This window comes from Lontra canadensis, unplaced genomic scaffold (assembly GCF_010015895.1).
Source record: "Lontra canadensis isolate GAN:19392208 unplaced genomic scaffold, GSC_riverotter_1.0 scaffold3, whole genome shotgun sequence".
Lineage (NCBI taxonomy): Eukaryota > Metazoa > Chordata > Mammalia > Carnivora > Mustelidae > Lontra > Lontra canadensis.
The window spans coordinates 20,830,056-20,853,843 of record NW_022630997.1 but is presented as its reverse complement, the minus strand read 5'-3'; the positions used below and the strand labels follow the sequence as shown (position 1 = coordinate 20,853,843).

Genomic DNA, 23,788 nt, shown 5'->3' with positions numbered 1-23,788 from the left:
TTTTTTTTTTTTTTTTTTTTTTTTTTTTTTTTTTTTTTTTTTAGTATTTACTACAAAATTTTGACCTTTGCTTAAGAATTTCCACTTTGGAAACAGTTAACAAAACCAAAAGACAACTGACAGAATGGAAGAAGACATTTGCAAACGACATATCAGATAAAGGGCTAGTATTCAAAATCTATAAAGAACTTATCAAACTCAACAGCCAAAGAACAAATAATCCAATCAAGAAATGGGCAGAGGACACCGAACAGACATTTCTGCAAAGAAGACATCCAGATGGCCAACAGACACATGAAAAAGTGCTCCACATCACTCAGCATCAGGGAAATACAAATCAAAACCACAATGAGATACCACCTCACACCAGTCAGAATGGTTAAAATTAACAAGTCAGGAAATGACAGATGCTGGCGAGGATGCGGAGAAAGGGGAACCCTCCTACACTGTTGGTGGGAATGCCAGCTGGTGCAACCACTCTGGAAAACAGCATGGAGGTTCCTCAAAAAGTTGAAAATAGAGCTACTTTACAACCCAGCAATTGCACTACTGGGTATTTACCCTAAAGATACAAATGTAGTGATCCGAAGGGGCACGTGCACCTGAATGTTTATAGCAGCAACGTCCACAATAGCCAAACTATGGAAAGAACCTAGATGTCCATCAACAGATGAATGGATAAAGAATAGGTGGTATATATATACAATGGACTACTATGCAGCCATCAAAAGAAATGAAATCTTGCCATTTGCAACGATGTGGATGGAACTAGAGGGTATTATGCTTAGCGAAATAAGTCAATCGGAGAAAGACAACTATCATATGATCTCCCTGATTGAGAAAGTGGAGATGCAATGTGGGGGGTTTGGGGGATAGGAAAATAATAAATGAAACAAGATGGGATCAGGAGAGAGACAAACCATAAGAGACTCTTAATCTCACAAAACAAACTGAGGGTTGCCGGGGGAGAGGGGGGTAGGGAGAGGGTGGTGGGGCTATGGACATTGGGGAGGGAATGTGCTATGGTGAGTGCTGTGAAATGTGTAAACCTAGCGATTCACAGACCTGTACCCCTGGGGCTAATAATACATTACATGTTTATAAAAAAAATTATTAAAAAAAAAAAGAATATCCACTTTGGGGGCACCTGGGTGGCTCAGTGGGTTAAAGCCTCTGCCTTCGGCTCAGGTCATGATCTCAGGGTTCTGGGATCGAGCCCCGCATCAGTCTCTCTGCTCAGCAGGGAGCCTGCTTCCTCTTCTTTCTCTGCCTGCCTCTCTGCCTACTTGTGATCTCTGTCCATCAGATAAATAAATAAAATCTTAAAAAAAAAAAAAAAAGAATATCCACTTTGACCTTTTCCCAACATCACCTGTCTTCAGATTATGAACTAAACTCGTGTCATTGCCATCACTGCAACTTTCCTCGGTGGCTCCTTGCCCCTTCCCACCACAGAAACAGAAAAGTCTCACCCCTCTGCCTCCCACGGGACAGGCCTTCAAAACTCGGAAGGCAGTTTCCATGGCTCCAGTGAAACTTTTTTTCTCCACAAACTTATTTCCTTTAAAGGTTTATCATGTGACAGAATTTGAAATTCTCTCCTTCACTCCGTTCAGTCATTTCACAGTTTCCTGAGGGCCTGATACATGAGCAGCACTGCCAGGCACTGGGTATCCCCACTCTCATGAGGGGGGACGGTAATGGATGGATGGACAGATGAATATCTGTACGTGCCTCCCATTAAAACAGTAAACACGTCTCCAGGGAAGCTGACTAACACAGGATAGATGAACAGCCTCTTCTCTGACCCTAGTCCTTCTGTTCATAAACCTTCTTGCGGCATTTACTGTTTTTGGAAGGTGACGTTGATCTGTCGACCACGTTTAGCTCGCCTCCAACTAAAACCACTACATCTTCTTACAAATGCTACTCTTAAAATATTTATTCCTTCGCTCTGTTTTGCACAACTGTTCAATTATTTTCTTGGACCCTGTGCTGAATTTTATATTGATCCTTACTAATTTCCAACTTATCTTTAGCCCACCCTTCCAATCAACACACATTTAGATGAAGTAGAACACCTAACATCACTGCTGTCTTCAAATTTAAGGAAAGAAACAAAACGCTCATTTTAAAATGGAGTGCTTGAATAAAGCTACTGTAGAATTTTAGACAGTCTAACCATTACTCTGAGAAAAATGACTAACCTGCCTGAAAGCCATGGTTAACTGGGCTCTGTGTTATCATTAGGCAACCATATGCATAGCTTTTTTTTTTTTTTTTTTAGAGACAGGGAGAGAGAGAGGGGTGGGTAGGAGCCGATGGAGAGGGAGAGAGAATCTTAAGCATGTCCCACACCCAGTGCAGAGCCCGATGCGAGGCTCAGTCTCAGGACCCTGAGATCATGATCTGAAATGAAATAAAAAAGCTTAACTGACTGAGCCACCCGAGTGTCCTACCAACTGCTTAACTTCTGCCATCATTGGAAGACACACCCTTTCTTCTCTTTTCCAAGGTGGACGCTCAGGAAACTCATTCTTTCCATAATGGATGCATTGAGGAACTATCAAAGAAGCACTTAGGATATCTCAGGTCCCCTTATTATTCAAAAAGAGCTATCAGACTTCTGCCTCATAACACTGGACATACCTGGCATTAGGTAATTAATGGGACAAACGGTGGTTTAATGGCCCTCTCCTAGACACATAATCTTTGCGAGGGCAGGAAACAAGTTGACTTTTTCAACACATCTTCTCAGGACCTTGCAGAGTGCAACCCCCATGACAACCACTCCATAAACTCAATAAATATTTGTTAAATATAAACATAAATTAAGTCTCATTTCTGCCACTAACTGCGTAACATTAGTAAGTCCTCGAATTCCTCTGGGTCCCTCTTCATTCATTTTATTTTATTATTTTTTAAAGATTTTATTTATTTATTTGACAGAGATCACAAGTAGGCAGAGAGGCAGGCAGAGAGAGAGGGAGGGAAGCAGGCTCCCTGCTGAGCAGAGAGCCCGATTCGGGACTTGATCCCAGGACCCTGAGATCATGACCTGAGCCGAAGGCAGCGGCTTAACCCACTGAGCCACCCAGGTGCCCCTCTTCATTCATTTAAAAAAAAAAAAGGGAATGGGCCAGATCATCCCAAAGTTTCCTTTTCTAATGTTAATATTCTATATTTTGATCCTGTGACCTCAGAGGCTCTCTGTCCCTATTCTCCCATCAGAGACTCTTGTTTCCAGAGTATGGACAAGTTATAACCACATGAACACCCTAGACCATAAAAGGGCCTGGGGTGAAACGATGCTGAATGAAGGGTTTCTACAAACCCTGGGACTCTGATTTCCAAGTGAATACAAAACACAAATAAACATTTAGGAGGCCAAATGAGTGTACAATTCTTTCAGTATTAACATTTTTCCTGAAAAACTTCTAACACAGAAACACTTCACAATTACAGCCAGAGACTTCTGGCGACACAGAGAAATGCTTTGAGAAATGATATTCACAAAGTTCTAGAAAATGAAAGGGGGAATCTGTTCCATAACAAGTAACAGGTTGACTTCGTCAGGAATGCTAAATCCGTATCCTGCAAGAGAAATGTCTCCCCACATTTTATATGCTCAAAAAAAGGGGGGGGGTCAGGAGCTAGCATGAATATTCTTCTGTCTGCTAGCTTTGATAGGTGTCTTTCTGCAAGCTTTAACTACAATTATGGCCTCAGACATTAGCTGTACATGTAAAAGGAAACTTATTTAGTCCACTTTTAAAATTAGAGCACTTTCATTTCATCATCAGCCTCCCCTCTACTTCCTGTGTTATCAGATGTTCGAGAAAGAGCCAGCAGGCTGTTTGTGAAACTGGCAACTTGGCAGACAAAATATGTATGTTCAACCAGCATTCTTTTAAATAAGAAGCTGGTATGAGTCTAGCCTTGTAAGAGCGTTAGGGAAGATACACATATGCAGAAGGCATAAACCCAGAAGAAAAAGTACCAAGGAATTTCCAAAATGACTAAGCCAAATCTAGAGGTGTCTTTTGAACTCTTCAGATATCTTCACTTTAATGATCTCCTTTAAAGAGGACACATCCAATTTAATCTCTGCTATGGAGGGACACACCCATACCCCCTCACGGAGCAAACAATTCTGATTGTTAGTTTCTATAACAGTGTACTGATTCTTTTGGGGAACAGGATGTCATACGTGGTCTGTTTTTACGTATGGACCCAGTAAAAAAAGATGTACTCTATCAACCCTGTCTTGCTTTGAATCAGCTTCAAGTTTCTCTTTAGCTACATCCCTACTACATGAAGCAAGACAAACCGGCTCTAGGGAAATGGTTGATGATCCAAATGACACCAGCAGCACAGGCGCCTAAGAAGGATACTCATGAGAGGGATAGCTTCCTCTCTAACAGAAGCATTCAAAAGTAAGTAAGATGGGGCGCCTGGGTGGCTCAGTGGGTTAAAGCCTCTGCCTTTGACTCAGGTCATGATCTCAGGGTCCTGGGATCGAGCCCCACATCAGGCTCTCTGCTCAGCGGGGAGCCTGCTTCCCGCTCTTTCTCTGCCTGCCTCTCTGCCTACCTGTGATCTCTGTCTCAAATAAATAAACAAAATCTTAAAGAAAAAAAAATAGTAAGTAAGTTTCCCTACCACGAGTAAGAAAAATGGACAACCATCCATGAAAGCACCCATGCATGTGGACATCCATCCAACCCCCATGAACTGAGTGATAGGGAATTGATATTCTATTTGTCATGCATAAGACATCAGCAGTAGAGACCAGTGTTTTCTTTAAAAATATAAACACAGTGAAACTAAAATAGCTTCCAAGTGTTTTTTCCCCCACAGAAAAGGCGATTTTATCAATTAGATTTTGCTCATTCTTGGGTGTCTTGGAAAACCAATCAACCACCGTTTGCCTAAACTATAGCAAAATGGCTAAAACAGGAAGTGTTCCTCTCAAAAGTCCATATGACAAGCCTACCGTGGTTCCAGTAATTTCTCCAACAGGCAGATAGAGTCCTGTATAGCATAAATCATCCTATTTCCTTGGCCATCTCAGACACACTCTCAGTCATGTGAATGGCAGTGGAAACTAAATTGAAAAGCTGTCAAAACATCCTGTAATAATAGGGAAATTAACAGACCTATTTTGTCACGCATATTTGCCTCCATTTCCCCCCTGCCCCATTATTTTCCTATATAGCCACATTCATAAATCCACACATGGACCATAATAAGCATTATGTGTAAAATATTAAATACATGCATTTTTTCATTCCCACAGCATCATGTTATATTCTCCTAAGACTCAACTTAGGGTAACGTCCATAAACTGAAAGCTATTATGACGTCATTTAAGGTTCTGCTTAAAATTCTATTGTGAAGGAGAACTTGTTCGCTGAAATAAAACACTATACCTTGATGGAATTTTGAAAACTATCAGATTAAGACCCAGCAATGCAAAGTAAGGCATGTTCAAACACACACAGTAGAACCACATGGATTTCATTGGCTGTAAAAGTCTCAGATGTTAACCTGCATTCGCCCCAGCTTTTTATTTATTTATTTTTATTTTATTTTTAATTTTTTTCCAAGTCAGGTTTATTAAGGTATAATTTACACACAGTAAAATTCATACTTTTGGTATACACAGTTCTGTGAGTTTTAACAAAGGTACATAGTCATGGAACTACCACAGCAATCAAGGTATAGAGCATTTCTATTACCCTGAGAGTTCTTTTTTTTTTTTAATTAACATACAATGTATTATTTGTTTCAGGGGTACAGGTCTGTGATTCATGAGTCTTACACAATTCACAGCGCTCACCATAGCACATACCTCCCAGCTTTTTGAAAAGGATAAGAACGGATACACGGTGACTCGTCCAAGTGACATGCCCAAGGAGGCAAAAGCAGTTAGTGTCAGAGTCCGTGAAATATACACCCATGTTTTCTTACTTCTCATCATAAAGACAGTATGTAGCACCCTAAGAGGACATCAATCCAGATTTGATTTGACAAGTGTAAAAATATGACTCAATGATAAGCAGCAGGCTTTAGCCCATATGGAGTGAGTGAAGGTGCAGATATCACAACAGTAAACAAACCAATGCCCTATCTCTCCCCCTTACCCAGAAGATAAGTCCCATGAGGCTGAGAAAAAGGCCAATGAGTTCATATAAACGAATTTAACCTGAATTCAACCTACTTGGATTAGCTGGGTTCAAACCCAACTCCTTCCTCTGGATCCTGGAATTCCCCACGACTCCATCATTTCTCTCTTTTACAATTCCTAACTGAAAGTAAAACATGAACATAGTAGAAAAAGGGAAACAGCAGAGAAATGTCTAAGACAAAAAGCCTTCTATCCACCCAAAAGCAACGACTATCAAAAATTTCTTGGGGCGCCTTGGTGGCTCAGCGGGTTAAGCCTCTGCCTTCAGCTCAGATCATGATCTCAGGGTCCTGGGATCGAGCCCCACTTCAGGCTCTCTGCTCAGCAGGGAGCCTGCTTCCTCCTTTCTCTCTGCCTGCCTCTCTGCCTACTTGTGAACTCTCTGTCAAATAAATAAATAAAAGTTCTTTTAAAAAAAAATTTCTTGGGGCACCTGGGTGGCTCAGTGGGTTAAGCCTCTGCCTTCGGCTCAGGTCGTGATCTCGGGGTCCTGGGTTCAAGCCCCACATAGGGCTCTCTGCTCAGTGGGAAGCCTGTTTCCCCCACTCTCTGCCTGCTTGTGATCTCTCTCTCTATCAAATAAATAAATAAATAAAATCTTCTTTTAAAAAACTTCTTGTGTATCCTTCCAAGAAAAGAAGCTCTCTATGCATATATTGGTATAAATGTAACTTTTTAAAATTATATATCTACAAATATCCTGGTTTGATTGTCTTCACTTAGGTAGCCAGGAGCTCAGTCTCACTGGTCTGGATGATAACCTGGTCATTTCAAGGACAGAAATCTATTGTTAATCAAAGGTAATGCTGTCTCAACTGACACTGAACTTCTAGAGCCTGGGAATACAGCTAAACAGCTAACAAAATATAGAAAGGGAAGAAAGGAAATAAAAAGATAAAGAGGTATTATATATAGGCCAGCACCTGGCAGACAGATGTTCATTCAAAACTTTCTAAATGACTTATTGACCAAATACATGAATGAATGGAAAAACCAGGATAGGCATATTGTTAACACCTATGACATTTAATGTATTAAATTTTAACTGATAGGGTTCCAATTCTCCAAAAAGTGAGCACCCTTCTTGATCTACCCTGTCCAGTATGGTAGCCACTGGCCACAGCTGGCTGTTGAACATTTGCAGTGTGTTCTCAAAGTGTAAACTATGTACCAGATTTCAAAGACTTGGTATTTAAAAAAAAAAAAGATGTAAAATATCTCATTGATACTATTCATATTGATTATATGTTGAAATGACAATATTTTAGATATATTGGCTTAAGTAAGCCATATTAGGGGCACCTGGGTGGCTCAGTGGGTTAAGCCTCTGCCTTCGGCTCAGGTCATGGTCTCAGGGTCCTGGGATTGAGCCCCGCATCAGGTTCTCTGCTCTGTGGGGAGCCTGTTTCTCTCTCTCTGCCTGCCTCTCTGCCTACTTGTGATCTCTCTCTCTGTCAAATAAATAAATAAAATCTTTTTTTAAAAAAGTAAGCCATATTATTAAAATTTCTTTTTACTTTTTTCTTTTTCTGCAGCTCCAAGAAAACCTTAAATTCCACATGTGGCTCACATTGTACCTTTTTTGGACAGCACTGCTCTAGAACGTAGCCCCCATTACAGCAGTGACTACATCTGTCTTTTCCCTGCTCTATCCCAGCACAGGATGTTGGAAATAGTAGATGCCCAGGGAATATATATCAGATGAAAAGCTGGTTGTGGTATATAGATACGGCCATGAGTAGGCCTTGGACTGGATAGCAGAAGGTCCTTGTCCTGACCTTTTACGGGCAAGCAGCTGCATGACTTTGGACAAGTCACTGAACCTGCCTAGGCCTTGTTTTCCTCATCTTTAAAATGGTCATAAAAATAAGGTCTTCCTTACAGGGAAACTGCATGGACCAAATGAAAGAATGTCTATAGAAAAGGGTAAAACCTTTGTCAGGTTCCTCCTGAGTTCTAGTATTCTCTACCACCAACAGTCCCAGAAGAAGCAAGATGCAAAAACATAGCGAAATAACAGGGTAAGAAAGTAACCAGAGAAATTCCTATATCTAGTATTTCCATCCCAGCGTGTGATAGAAAAATCGAGACAAAGACAGGTGTGAAGGATATTCTCCCAGAAGAGGAAACTTGAACATTCATCACTCCCTCTTCACTGCATCTCACCAACCAACCAACCACAGCTGACAAAGGGACTTGCAGATACCTTCCTCCAGGGGCCACAGGAAAGCTAATGAACTGGGAGGAGGCAGCCTCCTCTGGGCCGCTGACAAAGCTGCAGGGGCGGCCAATTGTACTGCGCCACTTGGGGCTCACAGCTCTGTGGGAAAATTCATAATCATGGGGACCTCAGAGGCCTCGGGGGGGAAAGTTCCATGGGCCCCCACGTCGACTCGCCCTTGTTAATTGTTTCAGGCACAGCTCCCAGGGTGAACTTACCTTATTCTACAGGGCAGGCAGGGCACCTGACAAGGGAAACCCAAAGGACCCTGGGACACGCTGTGGCTTTTTAGCGAACAGCAGGGTGGATGTCAGTCAGCTACCCCAGCCGGGCACCTTCTTCCCCAAGTCAAAGATTATTGCAGAAAAGGAATGAGGGTACTGAAGAAAGTCTCCTTGCAGAGGGACATTTAGGGAGGCTTCAGGAGCCCACTGCAGAGTGGTTAAGCCTCAGCAGAGAAAGAGCAGATCCAAACACCCACAGCCTTGAGGCAGGAGAGCAGCAGAACAAAATTAGTCGGGTTCAAGAGGCCAAAGGTCAGATTCTCCCCTCAGCCTCTGCAGGGAACCACAGAAGCACCAGAAGTGAATGACTTACCATCAGTATGGCCACCGCACGAAGGAGAGCAGGGAGGGCGAAGTGACTTCCCCTTTGCTACAAGGGTCTGACCCTCCCCCCTTCTCTGAGGGCTGCTCCCTGTGACGTGGAACCGAGTCATGCATGTGGCCAAGCTCCAAGCCCCTGGGACCTCTGCCCCGTGACCCGCCTCATCACAGCCCACAGCACCTGAGCTGCTGCCTGCTCCTCTAAGCAGAAGTGCCGAGGGACAGGGCACCAGGCAAAGAGCAGAGCCCCCAGAACACGGCTGTGCCTCAGAAGCAACGGGCAAGGCTTGTGGAAATTCACTTTCCTAGGACTAACCCCCGTGAGAGTCTGGTTCAGTACGTCTGGGGCAGGAGCCCACTCACCGGCCCTTGAAACAAAGTGGTCTAGAGAACTCAGGGAAGCTTCCTCATCCCTGATACTGCTTCTTCCATGAGCTTTCTTCATCCCTCTTTGAAAGGAGACTTAGGAGAAAGCAAGGCAACGTGGAGAGCATTCTAGAGTCCAAAGGCCCTCAGTTCCAAAGAGAGCTGTTCCCATCTTTGTGCAAGTCATTTACACTCTCTGAACCTTAGTTTTCTCGTCTGAGAAATGGCAATAAAACTATCCACCCACGCAGGGTCGTGGCGGGGGAGAGGAGGGGAATAAATGCACATAAAGTGCTCTCTGCGTTACTCCTAATAACTGTCAAAAAAGCATTTCTCCACATGTGTATCTCTACGAGAAAAACTGTACATGTAAATAATGGACTTAATCAGGCATAAAGGGAAAGAAAAAAAATTAAAGCACAACAACAAAAACCTGTAGTAAGAGGGACCACGGATTCAGGTCATAGGGAGATGGGTAGGAAGACACCCAGAGCAGTGATGCCGCACTGTCTCCAGGAGTCTACAGAGAGAAGAGCAGGGAAATCCATAGATCCACAAAGATTTAGGAACAAAGCTGCAGGAAGATATGTTGCAACATTACTTGTAAAAGGGGAAAATTGAAGAATAATCTATAGGTATTTTTAAAAATTTTTTAAACATTATGATGAATATATGTTTACTTCATTTCAGAAAAAAAATGTTCCTTTTTATATTTAGGAAAAGATTTTGAAATCCATATGATGAGCTGAAAGCATTTTTAAGTATCTTTCTTTTAAACTCCAGTAGAATATTCAGATTAGAACATTCATATCAACAAAGGAAGGCCAGATATGCACATATGCCTCTAAATGTTCCCTAGGGGAACAAAAGGCAAAATACACTATAATTCTGGGTACCACCTGGAACTGCTGAAGTACAAGCATGAGGGGGACAGGGGAGGCAGAGGGAAAACAATGCATATAAAGAAGTAGGTGAGATCTCCAGTATAATACTGAATAATATTAGAAGAATAAGGTTTACTGCTTTCCTTCCCCCTACACACACACACACACACAACACACACAATGATGAGAACTTTGGAAACCAAACTCAGCACCACCTAACAAGTCCTTTCCCACACAGACTAACAATCTATTTTTGTATTCCAGGGAGATTTGCAGCAAAGAATACAGCTCCACTAAAAAGAGGAAATAATTTCTATGCTGTACCTGGGTTTTTCTCACTTCCTTATTTTAAAATAATCACCCAACAAATTAAAAAAAAAAAATCCAGAACAATAGTACAGTGTTCTGTGCACTGGGTATATATCACTGCAGACATTTTGCAACTAAACAGAATCAATTCCAGTGTTCTGAGTAATTTGCCATCTTCTCAGAAAACTTATAATGATATATTACAGTGCTGGGGGCTGGAAGAAACCTTCCAAATCATGTGGTCCAACCCCATCATTTTACAGATGAAGATCCTAGGAAGCAAACTGCCTGCTCCAACACACTAAAGACTCTAATTAAAACATCTGCTCAATTTTAAGGTAGCTGACAAATTTGGAGAGGGGGTGGGAAATAAAATAAAACCTCGAAAACACGTTTTAGTGGAATGGTAATTATGATCAGCAGGCCTATCAAACGAAAAAGCAGTAAGGATCGTGATGGAAGTATAAACTTCCTCTAATGTCAGGACCACTTACATCTGGAAAACTGAGACTAGAAGTTGCCAGAGCTCACACATCGAATCTGTGAGTAGGGGCAGAGGAAGAGAACTCAGGAACTTGGCTCTGAAATCTGTTGGCCTAAGCACCAAACAGTGGCCTAATTTTATACCTAAACTGACAGGTATCAAGCAGTCACCTGGATGTGATGGTGCCTCTACTTCCAGAAAAGTGGAGATTGGAGAAAATGGTCCATGCACTACAGAGGGACATGACCACCGACCTGGCAAAGGAAGAGGGGCTTAGACCCTTGCTCACATACTCAGTGGACCCTTGACCAGCAGCATCAGCATCATCTGGGAACTTGTTAGAAATGTGGAATCTTGGGTGCCTGGGTGGTTCAGTTGGTTAAGCATCTGCCTTCAGCTCAGGTCACAATCCCAGGGTCCTGGGATCAAGTCCTGCATCAGGCTCCATGTTTAGCAGGGAGTCTGCTACTCCCTCTGCCCCTCCGCCCTGCTCGTGATCTCTCTCTCACATTCTCTCTCTAAAATAAATAAAAACTTAAAAAAAAGAAGAAGAAGAAGAAGAAAGAAATACTAACTCTTGGGCCCCACCCAGACCTACCAAGTTAGAATGTGCATACTGGCAAAATCCCCAAGTCCTCCTGAACACAGGAAAGTTTGAGAATCACTTGTTTAGATAATGCAGCAGGAAAAGAAGTATAATTGACTACCTATAGCCCCATTTACTCTAAGTTTCTGGAATAATTATCTTATTACCAGCTCACTCTCTAAAGTTTTGATCTTTAAGTTTTAAATATTCTAAAACTTAGCCTAAATTTCAAATAGTCTCAGTGAATATCTTAATGAGTAGTCATGTTTTCCCAAAAGGTACTTCAGTGTTAAGAAAATATATATATATATACACACACACACAAATATGCTGGGAGCTTTACCATTTTTAAGGATTACATGGATTATAACTTGAGGTCTTTTTTTACATTTACATTCTGCTGAGGTCATAGGAGAAACATGACCACTATTTCTTCAGGGGAAAATTAGAACCCCCAGGGAGACCTGGTGCAGGAGGAAGATAAGATTTACAATATACATGTGTTTCCAGGGCGCCTGGCTGGGTGGCTCAGTCTGTTAAGTGTTTGACTGTTGATTTTAGCTCAGGTCATGATCTCAGGTTCATGGGATTGAGCCCCGGGCTAGACTCTGTGCTCAGTGCGGAATCTGCTTGGGATTCATTCTCCTCTCTCTGTGCCTACCCCCCCCACCCCAATAAATAAATAAAATCTTTAAAAAAAAAAAAAAGAGGGGCACCTTGGTGGTTCAGCAGTTAAGCCTCTGCCTTCGGATCAGGTCATGATCTCAGGGTCCTGGGATCGAGCCCCGCATCGGGCTCTCAGCTCAGCAGGGAGCCTGCTTCTCCCTCTCTCTCTGCCTGTCTCTCTGCCTACTTGTGATCTCTCTCTGTCAAATAAATAAATAAAATCTTTTTTAAAAATTTTAAAAAAGAAGAAGAAGAAGAAATGTGTTCTTGCTGAAAAAGAGGAATTTCATGTAAGGGAATTTTGTGGTCAAGAGGCTGTGAAGGTCACATGGCCCACCCATGACTCCAAAGCTGAATCCCTTTAGGGCACATTGACAGTCTCCACTCACATTCTCCCAGGGATGTGGAACTCACCACCTCCAAAGGCAATCTGTTCCACCTTTGCACGCTCCATTAGAAAGGTTTCCAGAAATTTGTCTCCCTATAACTTTCAACAACCCTACAATCAGTAACTCCATAATTACTGTCCCTACTATTAATTCAACCCCATTATCAATTTCCCATTACATTTCCTACTGGGATTTTCTTTCTTAACACAGAAAGTCAAAGATACAAGTCTCATGTATTTATGTATTTAATTCTATGAGAGAAGAGCATCTTGTTGTAGTGGGATATATGAAAATTTAATTTTTTGCTTTTATTTTGAGGCACCTTAGGAAAACCTCATGTGTACCAGAGAAGTATCAGAATAAATTGTCACAAGTTATAGAGAATATAACTAAGGGCATAATCATATCAGAAACCTAGTTTGGGATAGTACTGTTCTTAAACATTGTTTTAACCCTAAACTTCCTGGGAGTCAAAGCATGTATGAAATGGTGATGAGAAGGTGATGCTTCAGAAATGTTGGAGACTCTCTGGCCTTGGGGAATCATCGGTTATCAACCCTGGAAAGTATCTCAGATTGAGTCTCATTCTGGCCTCTTACAGGGAAGGAAATGGAAATCCAGAGAGGGTAAGTGACTTGCCCAATACTGGGCACCTAGTTAGCGCCATGGAATGTCCCTATCCCTGCTCAATACTCTCTCTGGCATACTGCCAGACTCTTGAGTCTGGAGTTTGTTAAGGAAGCTTGCCCGGTGTAAAAACCAGAGATACAGCACATTACTGGGCCGACCAAGGGCCATGGCTATGTATACCTGAAAAGCAAGCCATCCTGGCACACACAGACCCCTCAGATCCCAAAGTCCACAAGTCTAACACCACGTGAGAAAGCTCTGTCGGAGCCATAAGCCACGGCTCTTCCTTCTCTTTCCCAGACCTCCATCTGTCCCTACCTATCCACTGATGCTGAACTGCAGAGTTTCCACCGAGAAGCTTATTTTATTTTTATTTTTTATTTATTTATTTTTTAAAGATTTTATTTATTTGTCAGAGAGAGAGGGAGAGAGAGCAAGCACAGGCAGACAGAATGGCGGGCAGAGGCAGAGGGAGAAGCAGGCTCCCCCCCGAGCAAGGAGCCTGATGTGGGACTCGATCCCAGGACGCTGGGATCATGACCTGAGCCGAAGGCAGCTGCTTAACCGACTGAGCCACCCAGGCGTCCCGAGAAGCTTATTTTAATCTCCCATTAAAATAATCTCTTTCTGATGACAGGTTATTTGTTCCCAGAACAGAAACCCTGTGGAACACTTCATTCTTTCGGAAACATTTGAAGTTGAAGGCTCAGAGCATACAGAGCCAGAGTCCTTAGTAAATACTAAATGATTATAGGCGATCGATTTATCCACGCATCTAAACATTAGGCTCTTTGAAACGATATTAAAAGAATCCTTCCTATCATTTTTTTTTTTAAATAACACCACTGGAATATTCTAAAGAGCAATCTGTTAGGTCATGCAGCATGAAAAGATAGCACAGGAACAATAAATCCATGGAGCCCTGAATGAGAGGCTGGTGGGTCACAGTGACCTGTCCACGAGATCGTAAGGGACCATAGCAGGGACAGAAGCCCATCTGCAGAAATAGCTACTTGTGCTTCAGTTCTTTGTAAGTTTAGGCAAATCAAAACTCCCTCAAGGCGACGAGGAACAATCATGTAGGACTGGACTATGTGCGTTTTCTATCACTGTGGTCCTCTGAAGTAAAGAAAAGCAAACCCTAGAAGAATTTCTTATCCAGGTGAGACATCTTTTATATTAATGCTTGTCATTTATATCACAAATTAGCCAGGATCCCACTAGGCTAAGAGATCTGGCCCTATTTATTGGTTTAGAGCAGCCTATTGCTGGATAAAAGTACCGAGGAAGCTACATCAGCTTTTTCATGTCACTGGAAATTAGTGAATTCTTGATTCAGCCCATCAGAGGAGACGGGGCGGATGAGTCCCAGCAGAGATAACTGAGCCCGGTTAAATCAACCCATAACTGTCCAGGCTTCTTGGCTGGCATCAGGTATGTAAGACCTCAAAGAGCAAGGGAACAGAGATAAACACAGAGCCCACTCAGAGCCCACAGTGAGGCAAAAATAGAAAGCAAAAGAGGAAGAAGAGCTGTGACACGCCTCCATCCCAGAACGCGCCTTCCGCTACTGTTCATCAGAGTGTAGGTCACACTTCTGGGGCCAATGAAGTCATGAGCCCTGGCCTAGGGGACCAGAACCTTCCCACTTTAAAAGGAGAAACAGGACAAAAGACAGAAGCTCAGCTAGTGGGAAATAGAGAAGAAGGGTATCTCTCTAAACATGTTGTCCAAAGTGACACGTTTTCCGCAACAGTCTTAAAGTCCCTGATGATAAATTGGAAGCGTCATACAGGCAGGAAGGCTGTCTCACCTGAAATGCCTGGGGCCTGGATGAGCCTTTTTTTTTTTTTTTTTTTTTTAAAGGCTTGGTTAGCTTTCCTTGAGAAGACAGGCTTACCTTCGGAAATGGCCTTCTTCACCGCTGCCACATAGGTCTCAGGCTCGTCGTCGCAGGTGAGCTCCTGCCAGTGCGCCCAGTCGGGAAAGTAGTCCAGGAACTCCTCGCTGTCCTGCACCCCGCACAGCAGCCGCACCACGCGGTGGGGTGGGTGGAAGGCTCTCTGCAGCAGGGGCAGCAGGGCCGGCCGGCAGAAGCACTGCGCCAGCTCGGCGGACAGGAGCACCACAACGCAGCGGGCGCCGAGGAAGAAGTTCAGGTCCTTGGCCGAGAAGGAGGTGTCGGGGCTCAGCCTGTAAGTCAGCATCTTCTGGCTGCGCACCTGCCGGCTGGACAGAAAGAGGTCCTGGAGGTACTGGCACCACTCCTCGGCATCCGGGCTGTACACGATGAGAATGTCGCATCTTCCAACCGCCCCTGAGTGAGAACGAGGCGGAGAAGCACGGTGACACACCTGCTCTTTCTAGGGCTCCCACGACCTGCGTGATAAAGCATGCAGACGGGGTCCTGGCCCCACCATCTTTCATAGTCTGTCCCTACTGGAGCCGTCATACCTCTCCCCCTACTTCCGGGCTGCGTTCCAACCGGACCTAGACAGGTCCCTGTCTCTGCCCCGAGACGCCACGCCATTTCTAGAACTTTCCATAAGCTGTCGCTTCTGCTGCCATGCTCTTCCACCCACAGCTGATGCCAGGTAAGATGATGATGACGGCAGTGATGATCACAACGATGACGACACCAAGAGCAAGCACTTTATGTAGGGCTTCCTGTGTTCCAAACGCCCTTCCAAGCACATTGCCTAGTAAACTCCTTTAATCATCGCAGCAACCTTACAAGGTAGAGAATACTAGTAGCCCCCCTTTTAAAGATGAGAAAACAAAGGTGTGGCAGCTTACATATTTTACCTATGGTGACAGAGTCAGAATTTTTTTTTAAAGATTTTATTTATTTATTTGACAGAGAGAGAACACAAGTAGGCAGAGAGGCAGGCAGGGAGAGAGGGGGAGAAGCGGGCTCCCTGCTGAGCAGAAAGCCCGATGCAGGGCTTGATCCCAGGACCTTGAGACCATGACCTGAGCCGAAGGCAGAGAGGCCTAACCCACTGAGCCACCCAGGTGCCCCGACAGAGTCAGAATTTGAACTCAGTTTGGCCCCAGAACCTGGCTCTTTCCCAAATACAGTGGTTAGAAGCACAGGTACAGAATCAGGTGGCCAGAGTTGGCATCCTGGCTCTGTGAATTGCTAGCTTTGTCACCTTCGGCATGTTACTTTAATAGTCTAAACCTCAGTTGACTCATCCTGGAAATAGAAATATAATGGCAATATTGATCAGTTATTTGTGAGAATTAAATTAGATATTTCATATAAAGTGCTAAGCACAGCACTTGACATGTGGTAAGCTTTCAATAATTGGTAGCTGTCCTCCTCCTCACATTAATAGAAACAAGGCATGAACGTAAACAGCAGCTGTGGGTGATTTAATGCTTTGATATACATAATACCATTGGCGGTGGGGGGACACCTGGGTGCCTCAGGTTGATTAAGCCACTGCCTTCGGCTCAGGTCATGATCCTGAAGTCCCAGAATCGAGTCCCGCATGGGGCTCCCTGCTCTTCAGGGAGTCTACTTCTCCCTCTGACCATCCCCCCCTCATGCTCTCTCTCTCTCAAATAAATAAATAAATAAATAAAATCTTTAAAAAAAAATTCCATCAGTAGGGTGTCCCTCACCATGGACATAGGCTTTCTTCCTCTCATAAGACATAAATGCCAGAAAGAGTCCAAAGCCTTAGAGAAGCAGTGAATTAAAAAGAGCTTTGGGGGAATCACCTGGCCCAAACTCCTCATTTACAGATAAAAGAAACATTTCATCAGGGAAGATGAAGGGACTCGCTTAAACTCACACCCAGCAAACTAGTCACGAAGCCAGGACTGAACCTCAGGGTGTCCCCTGGTCCCTTGTCCAGTCCTCCCACCAGTCCACCTGCTGCCTTTCCATCAGGGATTCGGTCAAGAATCATACAAATAGGGGTGCCTGGGTGGCTCAGTGGGTTAAAGCCTCTGCCTTTGGCTCAGGTCATGATCTCAGAGTCCTGGGATCAAGCCACTCGTCGGACTCTCTGCTCAGTGGGGAGCCTACCTCCCCCTCTCTCTCTGTCTGCCTCTCTGCCTACTGATCTCTTGTTAAATAAATAATATTTTTTTAAAAAATGCAAAAGTAAAAAGCAGTAGCCACCAACACCCACCACCTATACTGACAAATATACCAGCAAAATCATGTCAACAATTTTTTACAAATGGGCTGGAAGGAGAATAAGATCTTGGGGAAGGTAGGCTGTGGTCCCACACATTAGTGATGAAGCCACTGCTGATGTTTTCAGTGGATGGTAGAGAAATAAGGAAGAGAGAAGAGTATTTTCGAGACCATAATAAGTACTCTTAAGAAAGCAACTCAGATCTTGGAACAATGACTGACTTAGCAGGAAAAGCAAGTAGCAACTTTAGAATGCCCTGACATGTGGCCATGATAGATGCCATATGAGGAGACAGTGACCCAAAGCAAAGTCAACCAATAATTTCAAATGACAAGTTCTGGGATCAGGGAGGGAGTGAGTATTCATTTCACCCTGAATCCTGCCTCAACACGACCTGTTCCTCTGTTACCAGCACAACGCAGTATCTGCTGGGCGTCAAAGACCTCTAGTCATCAAAGGGAGTGAAAATATTAATAATGAGGGAAACTGACTGTGGGATATATGAGAACTCTAACATCTTCAGTTTTCCAATAAATCTAAAACTTCTAAAATAAAAATTTTAAAATACAATTTAAATTCAAAAACACTTATGGGGTTAACCTATTCTGTATGGAAAACATGGAAAATGTCTCATTCCTGGGGTTCTGGTGTTAAATTTGACACTCGACCCCCCCACACACACACACTCCTTTAAGCAAAAGTACTTGAAAACAAAGTGGTTAGTGCCTCAGACTCATTAATATGACAAGCTACTTGGTCACCCACTTGTGGCGTGACTTGAGACCAGTATACTAAGTCTAAACAAATTTTGCCTCAGTGTAAATGAGGACAAGGAAATCTATCACCTTCTTGAATTTTGCTTCACTGCTGAAACTGAAAGCTGGGGAAATTCTAAAAAAAGTTCCAAAGTGGAAGTTAAAGTTCCTCCATGATATGCTAAATAACATCACAGGACCAAACACTTTGTCAGCAACTCTCTCTTGTGCGGGGACACCCCTTTCATGAAGGATAAACCCCTACCTGTATCCATAGGTCATTTCCTCACATGTGCCAAATCAATTCTCCCAGTTTGTTTGTTTATTAAGAAAAATGAAATCTCTGATCTCACGGATACGTGGAATTTAAGAAACAAAACAGAGGATCGTAGGGGAAGAGAGAAAAAAATAAAACAAGACAAAACCGGAGAGGGAGACAAACCATAAGAGACTCTTAATCATAGGAAACAAACTGAGGGTTGCTGGAGGGGAGGGGGATGGGGGATGGAATAACTGGGTGATAGACATTGAGGAGGACATGTGATGTAATGAGCACTGGGTGTTATATAAGACTGAAGAATCACAGACCTGTACCTCTGAAACCAATAATACGTTATATGTTAATTAACTGAATATAAATTTTAAAAATGTTTAAAAAAAAAAAAAGAAGAAGAAAGAAAAAGAAAAATGAAATCCATGTGGGTGCCTGGGTGGCTCAGTCCATTAAGCCTCTGCCTTCTGCTCAGGTCATGATCCCAGAATCCTGAGATTGAGCCCCAAGTCTGGGTCCCAGCTCAGCAGGGAGTCTGCTTCTCCCTCTCCCCCCTGCTCATGCTGTCACCCTGTTTTCTCAAAAAAAATAAATGAATAAAATCTTTTATAAAAAAGAGAGAAATGAAATCCATGAACCAAGAGGTGTCCATAAATCCTAAACAGAAATGAGGATGGGTCTTTGTCCTTGTAGAGCTTTAAGAACAGTCTGAGCTAAAGGAGAAAGCAACGTGGGTAGCAGCGGGCGTGGGTGGAGTGGGGTGGGAGGCGGGGGAGGGAGGTTTGCGGCAACAGGGAGTGACAGCAGTGGTTAAGAAAGACAGTGACTGAAAAAGAGCTTCCTTAGAAAGATTCAGAATCCACCTGAGAAAAGAAGAGGGGGGAAGTGGCAGGCAGCTTTTCAAACTACCCAGCCCAGACCATTTCTTTAGTTTTCAAGTGACTCCGGTTCCCCAGTCATCTTTCCTGAGCACCCTACTGAAAAGGGTTGTGAGCTAGGGAAGGTAATCAGGATAGGGAGGGGTCTGGTAATGACTCACAGAAGGAGCTTCCAGACTCTGAAGCTTTCAAGTTTAAAGACTTGATGGGAGTACTGAGGGAACTCAAGAATCAGATGGGAGTTACTATCACAAAAAATTAAATGTACCTTCAATTTTTTAAAAAAGGGCAAGAAAAGGTATGCAAGCTTTCTTCAAGGATCTGAAGGCTGACACAGGGAGGAAAGGATTCTGGTCTTCACCCAGCCACAGACTCAGTCACTTGGGGAAGTCATTTATGACTTCTTTGTCTCCTCTCTCCCATGTGTAAATGCAAAAGATGCCATCAGGAGCCAGGGTAGGCTCATTCCATTTCATTTTATCTTGCTTTCCACGCTCTTTCAAAAACAAGGAGCCAAGATTCTCCTTGATTTCAATAAGCAAAGATGTCTTTCGAAAAAGTAAAATCCAAATGCTTACCCTTCAGCAGAAGGAAATTTGAAGACCACACGATTCAGCCTTAAAAAGAAATGAAGTGCTGACACATGCTACAACTCGGATGAACCTTGGAAACGCTATGTTATATGAAAGAAAACACAGAAGACCACAGACTGTGTGATCGCATTCATATGGAAGTCCTGAGTCGGGAAATCTAGACACAGATGTAGCAGGAGGAGGGAACAAGAGGGTGATAGCCAAAGCAAAGAAAGTTTCTCTCTCTTTTTTAAGTGTGTACCCCTCTTCACTCATTTCTCAAAATGAGTTTCTTTCTGAGGTGATGAAAATGTTCTAAAATGGACCATAGTGATGTTTGCCCCTGTGAAGATACTAAAAACAGACAAACACTGAATTGTACACTTTTTGTTGTTTGGGGGTTTTTTTAAATTTTTTTAAATTGTATTCTTTAAATGGGAAAAGTGTATGGTATGTGAATTATATCTGAATAAAACGGTTTAAATAAGGGAAAGGAGGAGGAGGGGGAAGAGAGGTAGAGAGAGGAAGAAGACGAGGAGCTGAAGATCACATGAATGAATGGCCCAGGTGACTCCGCACCCTATCATATCTTGTCAAGAGGTACTCTCACTGCCACCATGAGTCCGTGCACCTCCAGACCTCAGAGAGCCCCAGGGACTTCAGAGGCCCAACTCCCACTTGTAGGACCTGAAGTGGTGTCTCACCGCAGTGCGTGCTGAGAGCAGCAGGGTTTGACAGCCCTAACCATTACCGACATCAGCAGAAGCCACTACAGAGCCTATAAATAGCCCCAGGTCTGGCCACTGAGCTAGAGTCCCCATCTGAATAGGAGCACACTCTTCTAGCCCCTTCCACCATGCCCTACTGGAGTCATGCACACAGGACACTAGACGAAGGTGGTTTTCTCTGTTTCCTCTAGCCAAAGGCTCTTCCAGCTTGCTGTTTCTTGCACTTAACAGCCCAGGGCCTGTTCTCAGCCATGGAAAGAGGTGGGAGCTTCACCGACCTCATCTCCTACTCCCCCCCCCAATCACCTACTTATTCCACCACCTGCTCCCTGTTCCTTAAATACACCATAGACACCCATTTACTGTTCCTCTGAATGGAGCACTGTTCCCCCACATGAACTTTCAGATCTTCACTCAAATGGCCCTTTCTCCATGAGGCCTAATCTGGTCACCCCCTTTAAAATTATAAACCCAGGCCACATGGGTGGCTCAGTCTATTAAGTGTCTGCCTTCAGCTCAAGTCATGATCTCAAGGATCCTGGGACTGAGTCCCACACTGAGCTCCCTGCTCAGCAGGGAGCCTGCTTCCCACTCTGCGCCTCCCCTCCACTTGTGCTTGCTTGCTCTCTCTCTCTCTCATAAAAATAAATAAAATCTTTTAAAAAAATAAAAAGATAAAATTTAAACCCAACCTCCTCTATCCCCTCCACCCCCTCTACTGTTTTCCCAACACACTTAACGTATCATGAATTTCCTTATCAAGCATATTGCCTGCCTTCCCCCACATTCCATAAGCTCCCTGGGCAAGAGGCTTATGTCCGTTCTGACTGTTGAATATACACCTGATACCTAGAACAGTGCCTAGAAACGGTAGGCACACAATAAATAATTATTGAATGAATGAATTTCCTCTACATAACTCTATTTCAGCTTTTGAATGGAACATGTGGACTCTGGAACCTACTGTTACCACAATACAGCTTCTTCTAACCTCCGGAGCCCCCCCTGGAGAGCCACAAGGCTAAAGCTAGCCATTTTCCCACTCCCTTTAAAGAAGGAACCTGCAGGTCATGATCTCAGGGTCCTGGGATCGAGCCCCACATCATGCTCTCTGCTTGGCAGGGAGCCTGCTTCCCCCTCTCTCTGTCTGCCTCTGCCTACTTGTGATCTCTCTCTCTATGTCAAATAAATAAATAAAAAATAAAATAAAATAAAAATAAAGAAGGAGCCTGTATTACCAAATCTAATAGAACTCTTACCATTGACCTTCTCTACCCCCCACCCCATACCTCTCACCCCCAACAATCCCCAAAACCCACCCACCCCCACCCTGCCCCAGCTTCCAAAGCACCATGAGGTAGACCTCAGGGGATATGGAAACAGCTGGCTCTTCATTCTAGCATCTGTCCACATCCTTCAAGCACAGTATCTTCTCCCAGCTGACTAGATTTTAGTTTTCAAGAGGTTTACATCCTGTTTATACATGTTATCTCTACTAAAACATCATAAAATGGGTGAGGAAAATACAAGCAACCCCACTTGCAAATACAGTAACTCTATCTTCTCACCTAGCAATTCCCTGTTTACTCATCGCCTTCTTGCACAGGACTCTAAACTAACTCCCTGCGAGCAGAGACCAGGCTGTTCCGGTCACCACTGAGAACACAGGTGGGTGCACGATAACTATCCTAGTGCATAGTAAGTGGTCCTCAGTTGTCTCTGTTATCATCATTATCACATGGTTTGTCCTGGATCTCAGAGAGTGAGTAACTTTGGCAAGTGTACAACCTATGAAGCAGAGAAGAACCCAAGACGGAATCAAAAGAGACTCCTGGCAGCTTTCGATGGGTAGATTACCCAGCGGACTTCACTTTTCCCCACTCCCCAAAATTCTGCAAAAGACATAAGAGAACTAAAGCTAACGGAACGGTGTTCCTAGATTTCTATGGAAATTCTAGATGAAAAGCAAAGCCCAGGACGGCTTAGGAAGGTGGCCCAAGGGCCGCCCTCCTGACTGCCTGAGCGCCCCCTATTGGTCCAATGGGGCCCTAAGAGAGGCATTTCCCAGAAGTGGGCAAGTGGGCTCTCCGCCTTGTTTCCACGGGACCCCAGGTCACGGAGTTGGAGGAACAGGGGAAACGACTCTCAGAAGCAACTTGAGCCAGTCGGAGAGAGGAAAGGAGCCTTAGAAGACGGGGGACAGGGGAGGCGCGGCGGGGGCAGGAGAGAATCGCGCCACATGCTGGGAAGGGGCACATGGGAAAGCTGGGGCGGGTGGTTTGCGCCCGGGAAGCGGGAACGAGGGAAAGAGCAAAAGCGCACAGATCCCGCGCGGAAGACGCAGAGCAGGGAGCGGCCGGATGCTCGGGCCGCCGCGGTGGGCGAGAGGGCGCGCCAGCGGGGAGGCTCGGGAGTGGGCCCGGGCCCGCCTACGCACCTGAGGCTGCCATGGCGCCGGGCGCAGCTCACCTGCCCCGCTCGCTGCGTGCGCGGGGCCGGGCCCGGCGGCGTCCCGGGGCGCGGGGCGGCAGCGGCGCCGGGCTCCGCGCAGCACCAGCCGCGGCTCTGGCGCTTCCTCCTGACCGGCTGCGAGGACCGGCCGCGGGGGCGTGTCCACAGGACCCGCCCCGCCTGCGGGGCACTGCCAGCGGCACCTGCACCCGTGGCCGTTGGGGAGGGGAAGTGAGAACCCCCACCCCACCCGGGCCGAGCCGCCGGCTGGCTCCCCGCACTGCCAAGGGGGCTTCGCGCCACGTGCGTCCCACTCCAGGCGAAACCGGCCTGACTGGCCGCCAAAGGGCAGCCCAAGGCGAAGGGGGGTGGGGGAGAGGGAGGGAGAAGGTGGAGCTGCCGGACCTCTGTGACCTGGGGCGGGGGTGTATCTGAGCACAGCTGGCACAGCTATCTCCCCATCCCCTGGGGCTTTCTCCCTGAGCCGCCACCCGGGCAAGAAAAGGGAGGGGGCAGGAAGAGGAAGAAGCACCTTCCCTGGCACCTGGCCCTGGGTGCTTAGCGTTGCCCTTAATTACCCTCCAGTGATTTTTCTGTAATTCCTTGGACCTGGTCTCCTGATGGCACGAAGGATAATCTCCTGTGACAA

The 23,788-nt window shown here is 44.8% G+C and overlaps 1 protein-coding gene across 3 annotated transcripts in view; it reads right to left on the bottom strand.

Annotated features, from left to right (window-relative positions):
- PIK3AP1 (phosphoinositide-3-kinase adaptor protein 1) overlaps window positions 1–23,249 on the bottom strand; it is a 115,855-nt gene extending 92,606 nt beyond the window's left edge. The window contains exons 1-2 of one of the 3 annotated variants that reach the window (XM_032883306.1): window positions 23,126–23,249; window positions 15,231–15,647 (exon numbers count right to left, since the gene is read on the bottom strand). In XM_032883306.1, the coding sequence (XP_032739197.1) occupies window positions 15,231–15,647; window positions 23,126–23,138 (430 nt within the window). In that variant the 5' untranslated portion in view covers window positions 23,139–23,249. Of the gene's footprint in view, window positions 1–9,008; window positions 9,145–15,230; window positions 15,648–23,125 lie in introns of those variants that run through there. The other 2 variants (XM_032883298.1, XM_032883315.1) reach the window with 2 other exon arrangements.
- Between the last annotated feature and the right edge of the window lie 539 nt (window positions 23,250–23,788).